The 12,547-nt window shown below is 42.9% G+C and overlaps 1 protein-coding gene across 7 annotated transcripts in view; it reads right to left on the minus strand.

Moving 5' to 3' along the window:
• Positions 1–12,547, minus strand: part of DPF3 (double PHD fingers 3) — a 345,195-nt gene that overhangs the window by 58,045 nt on the left and 274,603 nt on the right. For 4 of the 7 annotated variants that reach the window (XM_077122963.1, XM_077122962.1, XM_077122964.1 and 1 more), the window contains one exon: positions 8,157–8,285. In XM_077122963.1, coding sequence (XP_076979078.1) covers positions 8,157–8,285 — 129 coding nt within the window. Of the gene's footprint in view, positions 1–1,253; positions 5,246–8,156; positions 8,286–12,547 lie in introns of those variants that run through there. The other 3 variants (XR_013160349.1, XR_013160350.1, XM_077122961.1) reach the window with 2 other exon arrangements.

A 12,547-nucleotide genomic window follows, 5' to 3' on the forward strand; every position in this document is an offset into this window, starting at 1 on the left:
ATCCAGTGAGACCTTGAGTGAAAGACTTCTAAGCCCTTTACAGATCCGACTCAAGACATCTTCAAAATATGATCCACGAGGAAGTCTTTAGAGACTGAGCAAAGAGTACTAGAAGACCCAGGCACCACTTACTCAGCCTTTGATCAGTCATCTAATCTGATCAAACCTCAGTTTCCTCATCAGTAAACTAGGAATGCATAACATCTATCCTACCTGATAGGGCTGTTTTAAGAATCATCATATGAGATAATATTGGTAACATGTCATGGTGGGAAAAGAATAAGAGCCATAGCCTAGGGATGGGGCAACCCAAGCGAAGATCCACGGTGACAAGCTCACGCGGGAAGCTGGGTCCAGAAGCCAGAACCTTTTCTTTCTCATCTAGGCTTCTACTCACCAAATCAAAAAAGACTTCACTCAAAAATACAGAGCACATGTAACTTCACTTCCAAAGGCTAAACAAAATGCCCTGCGGGAAACTTCCTAACGCATGAGTCTGCTCAAACTTTAACTACATGTTCAAGATCACATTCATCAGATGTAACAGGAGGCATACTGGAATAAAATCAACTAATTTTACTGCATTATGGAGGGAGACCCTCCACGCCGCCTTTAGTGCTCTCCCTGAGCGATGATCATGAGTTCCCTCAAGTGCTGCATAAAGGCAAAATCAGGCTGCAGCCATTCGGTGCAGAGAGAGATGCAAAGTAAGCAGGAAGACTTAAAGGGGTACTATTGATGTGAGCATTGGACTTTTAATAAAATCCTGCTCTCTAGCAAATTGCACTACTGACTTCAAAGTACCTTTAAAATATTAAATGCACATTTCTGGCTCCCAGTGTTGTTGGTGATTATAGGATTTGATCTCTACAGAATCTCAGCAACAAAAATAAAGATTAGCGCATTTTAGTTGGGAAGCAAACCATCAGACAGACAACAATAGTCACTCGACAGCAACGGTTTCCCCAGGAGAGCTGAATATTTTAACAAATTCACAATGTTCTATTATCACCGGTTCCCCTCTCTTGGGGTTAGGACATAAAAATTTAGGTGACACTTCTGTAGTATTTCGAGTAGTGCTTTATTGAGCTGAGGACAAAGACAATTGGCCAGATGGTTTTCACCCTTGATGACTCTAATTTCTTTTTCCTTTTTTTTTTTTTTTTTTACGTGGGCAGGCACCGGGAATCGAACCCGGGTCCTCGGGCATGGCAGGCAAGCACTCTTACCTGCTGAGCCACCGTGGCCCACCCTTTCTTTTTCCTTTTAAGAGCTAAGTAGTAGTATTTATTTAATGACAGCAACAAACAGACAGGTGTGCTGACCATCCGCACAACTCCTACTGCCCCGGAGGGCACACAAATGGACACCTCTTTACCCCTAACAGGCATCAGGAGGGAATGGTTGAACATTGGTTTAATTAAACATAGAATTGGTTGTTTAGAAGATGAGCTCTCTTTAATACTGGCACAGAATTTTCATCAGAATTCTCTTCTTCAGGTTCTAATTGCTTGTTCTTCGGTTGTTTAAATTGTTTTGAATAAGGTTATCTTTTGAAGCTATCTTCATTACAAATATCCCTTTCTTCAGTTAGTACTGAGAGGGGAAAATATATATATATATATACAAACACATGTGGTGTTATTTAACTAAGGAACATGAAAAGGCAGCACAGAGAAATGGTAAAGAGTATAGTCTACAGTCAGGCTGACAGGAACCAAAACCTGGCTCCTTACCAGCTGTGGGGCTTTGGGTATGTTTCTTAACCTTATTATCAAGCCTTGGTTTCCTCATCTGTAAACTGGGGATAATACTAGCGCTTGCCCCGTGGAGGCAGTACTGAGGAATAAATGAGCGATTCCAGGGAAAGCACTCACAACAATGCCTGACGCTTAGAAGTTGACCATTGTTATCTAGGGAAAGGGTTGAAAACAGACACCGCCTCCCAACGAAGGGGTTGCAGAAACAGGCCAGCCACCTTCCTTCTCCTACACCCCATTTCAGAGTTTCCTTCCTCCACCTTAAGACAGTTGTCTCCAAAGCAATGTTCATTCCACTCTCTCAAACTCAACTCACTTGGTCTCTCTGGGTTGATGTTCTCAACTGAAAAGTGAAAGATTTGAACTTGATAAACTTTAAAGTTACTTCAAATTCTTAAAAAAGAAAGAAAAGAAACTTAAAGCTGCCATAAGTGAGGTAAGAAGTTGAGGCAGTGCTAAGTCACTTCTCACGTTGGCTACACCAAAAGAGAAGGATGAAGACATCTACTGCCCATGAAGATCAGGCAGTGGTGAGTACAAATACGACAGACGAGCAGTAGCCCATCCACAGATAAATATTTCTCTAGGGGTCTGGCTTGTTTAGAACATTCAACACTCTTGGTTCCCCTTCAGAACCCCGAGTTACTGAAGTAAAGTAGATGGCCCTTTAAAATGTGTTTTAATTATGTGGATTTAAAAAAAATCAAGTTCAAAGTCAAATTGTTATGAGAATTTCAGGAACTACAAAGAATAGATTTCAAATGATGTGAGGACTGGTTGTACATATTGTTATAGGGACTCACATTTCATTAACAAAAGCAAGTCATAATGCTATGAATCTAGTATCTGAGTCGAAGTAGCAGAAGAGGCAAATTAAAAAGGTGGAGAATAAGCCTGATAGCTGGAGAAGGTTGTAGCCCTTAGCAGATTCTGACTTGAACTAACTACATTGGCCTATTCATCCATAGGGTCATGCAGAAGAAACATTGCAGCATTGGGATTTTATGTCATATTTCCTAGGAATAGGGCCACATACACATTAGGCAGTGCATCACAAAAGTGGGTAGGGATGTTACTCTCATTCTCTCACAAATGTGTCCAAATGCCTGGCAAGCACTTACACATCTCAAGCAGTAGAAAAGTTGAAGCCCTTTCTAGCTCAGGCTACCAGGGAAGCACAAAGAGTCTATTTGTGTTTCTTTGCTTGGTCCTTGCTCGTTTGGTCAGTTTTCTATTTTAATGAGCAGTCCTAGTCATGAAGATCTGCAAATGCTGGATTGTCAAAGCAGATCTCCCCAGGCACCTAAAAAGAGCCTGAAACCTGGGCAGCCACTCAGATCTTCCAGCCCACACCAAATGGCAGTACCTGGTATCTCTGCACCTGTGCTCTTACAGAGGCCGATGACCCTGGCCACATTTGGAGGGAGTTCAGAATCTTCAAACCTGCCCAGTTTAGAGTTGTGCCTAATCAGGGATCTTCTGTGATGGGGACTCATCCCCTTAGCTAGTAAACTGGTTACCCGGAGCAGGCGTTCCACCCTGGGCATGCAGTCTTCAAGGCCACATCTCCTTATTCCTACCCAGGTCTGGTGGCCAACTCCGACCTCAGCTAATACACCTTGAGCTCTAGCAAAGGGAGGCAGAATTAGCCAAGCACTGCCCAGCCATTCTCTCTCGCCGTTGAAGCCAGAAGCCAAAAGCCCACCATCCTGCACGCAGCACCCTTTCCATATTCCAAGCAGACCTCAGCTCCCACACGTAAGCCTGGGCCCATGTGGGTTTGCATGCACACACAGGCAGCAGGGGGTAGGGCCCAGACCCCCCCAGGGGTCCTCTCCTTTAGACTAAAGCGATCAGAACCCAGGAAAATAAAATAAAAAGAAAGAAAGAAAAAGAAGACTAAAAAAAAAAAAAACCGAAAAAACACCAACTATGCTGTAGGTTGTAAGACAGGTCATTGTAAGATGTCACTGTAAGACAGATCAGCCAAGACATACCTTTTGAATAGGACCACGAGGTTGCTCATTCTTGGGACTGCCAAAGAGGTGGCCAGATGGACGTCTTCCCCATCGCCCCAGGGGCCTTGAGCAAGTGTTGCTTTGGTTTATTTCAGGAGGTGCTATTGGAAACATAAAACAAAGTGCCTGGCAGGCACTATAAAAAAAAAATAGAAGAAATACGGGAGACTTGATCATCCCACGGGTATTTATATATGGTTTCAAACAGGGGGAAGGGGAGGGGAGATACACTGTGAGGTATCATTCTTGCTTCCATGAGCGCAGCCTCAGGTTGTTTGATGATTGCTGAGTCCATGACTTTCTGCTTCTATTCCAGTCCTCCATTTGGAAATTGCTCTTCACCAGGAAGGAAAGTGAGGAAAAACAGCAACAAAAAACCCCAGCAGCAACGAAGCAGCCGCGGTGCTGACACGCGGAGGTGGTGAGTGGGTTGCTGCTGGACAGGACCGGGTGCCACCAGGGGACCAGACCCGGGGCGCCCCCCAACTTCTCCAGAACCGCTGACATTCTCACAAGCAGGGAAGAAGATGGGAAGGTCAGGGGGGAGACACGGGAGGGGATTCTGCCATAGGGAGCCACCAACTCCGTGGGGTACAGAAAGTACAATTGTCTCCCATTGAGGAAACCACCCTGACGGGGTTTCCTTGAGTCAATCCTCCCCCAGTGGCTTTCTCCTAAACAGGATATTACTTCCATTTCTTTGATTTCCCTTCTCGTTCTCCCCACACACCCGCCCCCCAAAAAAGTCTGTTTCTAATAATAGCCAGCATATATAAATAATAATTTTTTAATGTGATCGGTTCTGTTTCCAAACCCAACGTTCCTCCTCTCTTCATTTTGCCAATAAATATAAAAACTGAGGGAATCAACTCTGCTCGTGACACAAAGATCCCCTCGACACACACACACACACACACACGCACACACACACACGCACGCACACACACACAAAAGAGATAATCCACCTAACTTCCCATTTCTATGGGAAATAAACAGCACATCACGATTTCACCTCTCTGAAGGGCTCTCATTCTGCTCTTTTGTTTTGTTTTGTTTGTTTGTTTTGTTTCAGTAGTTTGTGCTTCTGTTGTACATACCCAAAACAGAGGGAAAGGGGGGAAGGGACACATAGAAGATGAGAGGAAAAAGCAGGGAAAACCTATAGTGTTCTTTCATTAAAAAAAAAAAAAATAGATATCAAAAACCAGGACAATGACCAAAGTCAGAGGGAGATGGCAAACTGCCCAGAGTCTGTCCCATGGGTTTAACAACTGCCCTTTTTATCTGCTGTGGGCGAACCCCTGCCACTGCGGCGTCCCCGGCAGGAGCGAGGCTCTTCCAAATCATCCTCATCAAAGCCGTGGAAAGTTGAGGTGTCACTTTCTGACGTGGAACCGAATAAGTCCTCCGTGGTGCGTGCTGCAGCCGCGGCCTCCTTCTCCTTCCTGCCTTCTCCTCCCAAATGAGCTGACATGTATGATGAATATATCAGCACATGGGTTAAGCAACAGACATCATTATTCATATTCTTATTACATTCTTACGATGCTACTCTTAAGAACAAGACAATAAACCATTTCACACCAAAAGGGATTAACCAGGTATGTCGCCTGGTGACAGGGATTCTGGATAATGGGACAAAGCAAACATTTCCAGGGTAGCCACACCTACCCACTCCCCCCCACACACACACCCCTAGCCCCAGAAAAAGCAATATCTCTGTCGTAATACACATGTCCACAGCTTCTGATAGTGAAACATCAACCACGATCTTTCTTTTCTCCGTATGCACACACGCATGCACGCTTGCTCAGTCCCACCCAGACTGATTTTTCTTGGTGGTTTTTAAGCCTGGTTGGTATTTCTTTGGTGTTTTCAAGTTGGTATTTCTTTGAACAACGTTTGTCTTTGACTTTGACAGTCAGCTTTACAAAGGTATTACTGTCAGAAAACCCATTCAAGGTGGTTAAGCCTCCATCCATCTTATTTTTATTTTTTACCCACATCTAATCCCATTCTTTCCATACCCTTTCAATTCTGCCCTTACACCGTGTAGCTCATTTGCACTGAAAACAAAAAGAAGTTGGATTGTCTGATAAGTGGTAAGAAGATTCTCTCATTTTTTTAACTACTGGAGGAAGTTTCTTTGACCTGCACATACATACATGTGTATGCATGCACACGTGTGCACAGATGCACACACACACACACACCACTAAACATGCTCAGGTCTTAGATGCTCCAGAAGATTCAAAGAGTTGCCAAATCCAACTCAGAGCACTAAGAAAGTGAGAAATCGAAGTTAAAAAGCTTAATGAAATACAGTATCCTAAAATCTATAAAACTCAGATTTAAACCTTTTTACATTCTAAATGGGCCCCAGGACCACCCTCAGACTTAGGAAATTATGTTTCATTGATGGTGCCAATTTCAAGAATCTCACTTTCTCCCAGAAAACAAAAGTTATGGGGTAGATGGAGAGGGAAAGATGGCTCTTCCTGGCCCCCCTCTCTTTCCTGGAAGGACCCCAGGGAGGTTCTACAGAAGTATTTGCCCACTCCCCTTAACAAATATATCCCATGGGTTAATGCCATCTCTTTATTCCCAAGGTATCAACTATTTCAGGAACATCAGAGTCAGACCTTGAGTAAATGATCCACCAAGATTAATCTTCAACAAATGTAGAGACCACTTAGACAATGCTAGTATAAATGGTCCCCCCGAATCATACAGCCAACAGAACTTAGGAAGGGAAAGCTGAGTGAAGACTGTGGAGTGAGAGGCTTTGAGTAGCAAAAACCAACTGCCTGCTCCTGATCCCCCATGGATCAGATTCAATTATCATATCTTTTGCAGTAAAGGAGGGGTGGACTGTAGCAGTTCACAGCGGCACTTCTGCAGCTACCGTTTCTAATATATCCCATACCTACAGTAGCCTGTACCACTCTGCTTAGCACATCATTCCACCATGTGACCTTGCTACTGGCAGTAGAGATTTTGTCTGATTGCTTACTTTAAAAAAATACTGGTTTTCATTTGTTTCATTTTCTTTTTAAGTATCTAGAAACCAGAATCCACTACCATGTGGGCCCCATCTTCTAATCTAGCCCCAGAAGAGTAAAATGTTCAACAGTTAGGTATCTTATTTGGACAGTAAATAAGTTGACAGTATTGCACAAACACACCACCCTGTCAGGGTCCTTAGGAGTTAAATGTTGAGGGTTATGTGCAATGGAAACCATGGTCCTTGTCCAATTTCTGATTTGCCAACTAAGCCAGTCTTGTGCCCTAAACAACCCTAACATCTTCATTTAAAAAGGCTAAAGTGAAGATTGTCCGGTAAAGCAAAGGAAGAACTGAGGAACTATGGTAGACAAAGTTGTGCTCATCTCAGTTCTTTTCTTGTGCACCTGTAGTGGAAAAGAGACCGGGCAGGAGAGTGGAAAGGAGTAATGATTTCTCACTGCTGGAACCGACCGCCCAACTGAATTCTCTTCCACCTACTAGTCAGTAGTTGATGAGACTAAAGATGAGTGTGAAATCATCTCTCTTCCCTGCCTTGCACTTTGGTCTAGTTATGACATAAAACCATATTAAAAATAGGTCAACCAGCCATGAACAGCCAAAAATAATGGTTTGATTAGAATTGGAAAACAGAACACCAGCTTGAACAAAACTTGAAGACCTGAACTCATTTTAAGAATGAAGGAACAAGACTGAAAGTCCTTTTTTGTTTATTTTAGTCTTCAGATAGTTTACATGACAAAAAAGTATGCCAAGTCAACTCCAGATTAGCCTTAGCAACACCTGTCCTTTTGCCTCTTTGATCTCTCAAGGTCTCTTTTGTCGGTTCCACATGAGAAAATGGGATGAGTGGCCAATGGAGGTGATGTTTATGCAGCTACTCGGGAGCCCAGGAGCCTCTGTCTCCCACAATTCAAGATGGGGCTGCTCTCCCAACATTCATGTTTACATACTCTTCCCGTTTGCTGCAGGCACTTCCACAAAACAAACACATCTTTTTGTTACATGCACATCGTCCAATATAAGAAAACATGGAGCCCATGTCTCCAGGTGTTCCCACACTACCTCACTGTCTTCCACAACAACACAGTAAAAAAATATCTACCTCATGGAAAGACCAGAAACAAGTCAAAAATTTCTCCTTGTCTTTTCTCCTGGCCCCAGTCTATAACTCTTGGTTCTTAAGACCCAAAGAAAAAAATAATAGCAAAGTAACCTGAAAAACCCTCTTCACTCAAACCATTACCACCATCACTTCTTCTCTCCACCCATCAATCCTTCCCAAGATGGCTGAGGAATGCAGATGGAACAATTCCTGGTCTACGGGCACAATGCAAGAAGGGGTCACACTCACCAGAGCGTCCACAGTCTGCACAGGACACCAGCTCTTCAGGCCGTCCACTCTTCTTGTTCATGTTGGAGCCCCCCAAGCAGAAGTCACAGTAGTTATTCGGAATGACTGTCCCATCCGGTCCTTTCTGGGCTGTGGAAACATTTTTTAAAAATCCAATTTTAGGCTGAGATGAGTTTCTACTGCCTCCTGTTCTCCTCCCACAGTATGGCAGAATCAGCTCCAGAAAGAACATGATGTTTATAACCTGAGATTGGGTTAGAACAAAGTTGTTAAATTGGCTGGGTTTTCTTTCTAATCTTCTGCAGTTTAAGAGTGGTAATGCCATGCAAGTCATCTAGAGTTTAGTTTAATTTTTTGCAATATTTCCCAGCCCTGTGTTCTTCTAGCAACTGCCCTGTCCCTATGATTGTATCCCTGGATGCGCAGATCATCCAGGAGACCTACTAGTCAACTGAAGCTCTCTCACCCCTGAACAGCCAGGCCTCAAACACCAGATGGCAAGCATAACAGCAGTGGGACTAGGAGAGAGAAGGGCCTGGGGCCCACTCCTGGGGAAAAAATGCCCTTGTTTAAGATATCCCTCATGTTCCTGAAAAGGAAAACCAAGAAACACCAATGGTTGCTCGTTTCCAAGAAGGATATCCTGACGATGAGCATCCTAGCAGGTACGCAAGTACCTGCTGCCATTCAGCCTCACCTCCACAAAGCCCAGGCTCATTGGTTATGGACAGCCCCTCCGACAAATTGGTCTGGAGACCCCAAGTGCATAGAATCAAAGGTTTACTAGCCACTCAGCTCAGGGTTCATGCCATAGATGGGGTGACTGGTGAGTTAGTGAATGTGTCCTTAGGCTTAAGATCTTCACAAGTAAAAATCACACTAGCGTCTTTACCCACCATGCTTCAAGTCTTCTTTCCTTAAACAAAGGCAGAGAAAAATCTTTAAAACAAAGTCTCACAAGAACAGCCTATGTCCTCGAGCACTGAAATCAGTCTCAGTTTCTCTAGTTAGGTTGAAAAGCATTGACAGGCGCTTAGCACGAGAAGAAACACCTCCATTTTCTTCTGTTTTTCTATTCCTATTGTTGACATTTCTTTATGAGACACCCCAAAGGAATCATTAACACTCCCTGTTTGTGACTCAAAAGAAAAGTCTCTCCATTTATGGGATCAACCTTAACCACAAGGGTATCTACCTCTGCGCCATCCCCAAATGCCTGCTGCTCTCTTTCGTTATTCACTGACTAACATGAATCAGGATCCCGTAGGGTACAAATCCGTAAAAGGAAGCAGATATGGGAGCAGAAATACCATCCAGACAGTAAGTGATAAACGGATTCACCCACTTTAATATGATTCCCTCTGGCCTCCACTTCCTCTGTGCCTCTGCTTTGCCTCCAGGAACAGAAAAACTTACCTGGGGAAGGCGGAAGACAAAAGATGGCAGGATTACATTATAGAGGGTTAACTCATTTATCAGTTGCTATTTGGATTGTTTAATCAGTTTCAAAGTCATTGATTTTCATCATCAGGGAGGCAGACAATTCTCTGCAAGAGGAGAAAGTGAGGAGACAGAGAAGCTGGTCCATGTTCTGTTGCATGTGTTCCAGGCCACAGAGAATTCACTGTGTCTTCACGCCACACACAATGGTTTTGAAAATAATTTCTCAAAAATCATTAGAGGCACAACCATTTAACAAGCCTATAAAATTTCCATTGGTCAAATCCAGAACTACATGTGTCCCTTTTTTCCTTTTCCCTCCTTTGCCAGCTTAACCATTTTTACAAATTCCCCTAAGAAAATCCAATCATGTCTATGAAGCAAAAAACAAACTCAGTTTGGGATTTTCTCATCAAGAGACTTTCATGGAAATCTATCAAAAGGAGAACAGAAAGAAGAGGTGGGGCATATTAAATTTAGGGGAAGAAGATAAAACAGAGCTAAGTTTCACGATTGATATGAACTAAATATGAAATATGCAGATGCTATTCATTACATAGGTAGCTGATGGCACGAAAGATGATCAAAGAATCTCATGTATTTCATCCATGAAAATTCTCAGGAACCCTACTCTCATCTGTCTCTCTCCATTTTCTTAGGGTCTTCCTATTGTGTCTTTTCACAAAATCTTTAAGCAACCAAAGAATCTAATTTCCTCCAATACAGTGTATCCCTTGTGACGTATAAAGGTGAAAGAGTATAATACAGAATATAAGAACTTCCTGATAATTCTTTATAGTATTCACTACCAACAGACAGTTGAATCAGGACCTCCACTACTGCAAGAAATAAAAAAAATTCCAAGGTGATCCAGAAGAGTAAAGCAGACAGTGATGGAGAAATTAGGCCTATGTAAAAAAGATCAAAGGAAGAGAATTTAATTCATCTGAAGAAGAGAAGATTCTGAGGAGACTGAGTCAGAGCAGATTCCCACATATGTTTATGTTGGTTGTTTGCTGTAAAAAGGCAAGGCTGGGGGGAGGTGCTAAAATCCAAGTTGTGGGCCCTGGTGTGTGCAGTTGTGACACACCAGGTGGGGTGTGCCTTTTTATAGGCAATGGCCCAGTATAGAAATGATAGAGCACAGCTGTGCTTCATTTTCTGTATAATTCTTTTAGCTTCAATTCTTACCCTCTTCTTACTACAGTATCCATCCATCTTGATAAAAATGGCAATGGGATGGAATAGCTTAGCCTTTCTTTCTCTCACAATTTTTGGTATATGGGATTGGTCCTAAGGTGAGGGTTCTTCCAATTCCCCAGCCAGAAATGGCCCATCATGGTGGGGGTCAGATGGGGGAGTTAGGGGGTACTCTCTCTACATCACTGTTATGATCCTTCTCTTTTTAGATACGGTGTACACCTACTTCTCTCCCCACAGTAAATGATCTACTCCTTCAGATTGGGGATCTTACCCTAACTTATCATCGGAAGACCACGTGACGTGCTCTGCACAAAAGAAATGTGGGATGAATGGCTTGGAAAAAGATGGCAGAGACATAAAAAGAGTGGTTCAATGACACCCCTGGGACCTCCTTCTAGTTGGGACATAGCACTGGTTTTGCTTTCCTGATGGTAGTCATTGGTTACTCTGAAAACCATCCACTGCCCCTGGTTTATTCCTCTAGTTCTCAGAGAGAAGAGCTGGACCATGTCTGAATGGAGTGGACAGCCAGTCACGTGATCTGATCTCATGTCTATCCCCAATCGTACACACGAGGGGATGGTGGGTTGGTGGAAGTATTACATTGAACTCCTGCAATAGGAAGAGAAACATCTGTCTGTGCATGAACACATAAGAGAAATGTAAGACTATGATTCATTGTCTCACAGAAAGGAGACACCGGGTCACACATGCCCACTCAGCCTTCCTCCTAACTAATTTTTTAAGAGAAAAAGAAACAGACCTTTATTATACTCTAGAAATGTGGCAGACCATATGCTGGATGTTTTATATACGTTATTTCATTAATTCTCACAAAAACTCTGCAAAGAAGGTATTTGACAGATGAGGCAACCGAGTCCAGCAAGATTAAGGTGATGGCTTGAACACCCAGTTACAAAGCAGAGTAGCCAGGATCCAACCCCAAGCTGTTTGTATTCCCAGAGAACTCATGCCTTTGAATATCCTTCTCTGCCTCCTGGGAAATCCAGAGGATTTCTGACTATTCCTCGAACATAAAATAGTTCATAAATCTCTAGATTCACCCAGTATGTTATTTAGGAAAGCTCAAAGTGATAACAATTACTGGAATTGGCTGAGAAAGGTGGAAATTCCCTTTGAACTTAAATTTAATGTCCCTACCTCAGTAATCCATCCCAGGTGATCATGTTTTTTGGTCACACACTCTGTGAAAAGACTTCTCCTGGCTCACAAAGGAAGTTTTAAAGAAAAGCTCACAACATGGCTAAATCGGCCTATGGCCTGACCCAGCCATGAGCAATTTCCTGGTATGGTATATGAGATCATTAGAAAAAGGATTTTACTATAAATAGGAAGCTTGCCCAGACTTGGCGAGCAGGATTTAAATAGAGATCCTGCTTCTGCTTATGGGAAATTGAGTTCTGGTTTATAGAATAAGATGATGGGGAAGGTAAAGACCCAAATGGTTTCTCGATGGCAGGGTCTGAAATGATGGATTTGGTTTTCTGTTGATTAATGTTCACGGGCCGAGATCGCTTAAGAGATACAAGTAAGCCACTGAGAAAATAAAGTGAGCTCTGAGAGTCTAGGAATATACCTGGGGGAGATAATTTTAAAAAGCTCAAAGGGAAAAGAAAATTAAAAAAAAAAAAAAAAAAAGGAAATCAGAAACAGAGTTCATGAAGAAAGGCACTGAGGGAGAATTCAAATAAATCAAACCAAGAAAAAAGGAAAGCCAAGTCTCAAAT

The sequence above is a fragment of the Tamandua tetradactyla genome, chromosome 12, assembly GCF_023851605.1.
Source record: "Tamandua tetradactyla isolate mTamTet1 chromosome 12, mTamTet1.pri, whole genome shotgun sequence".
NCBI classification, from domain to species: Eukaryota; Metazoa; Chordata; class Mammalia; order Pilosa; family Myrmecophagidae; genus Tamandua; species Tamandua tetradactyla.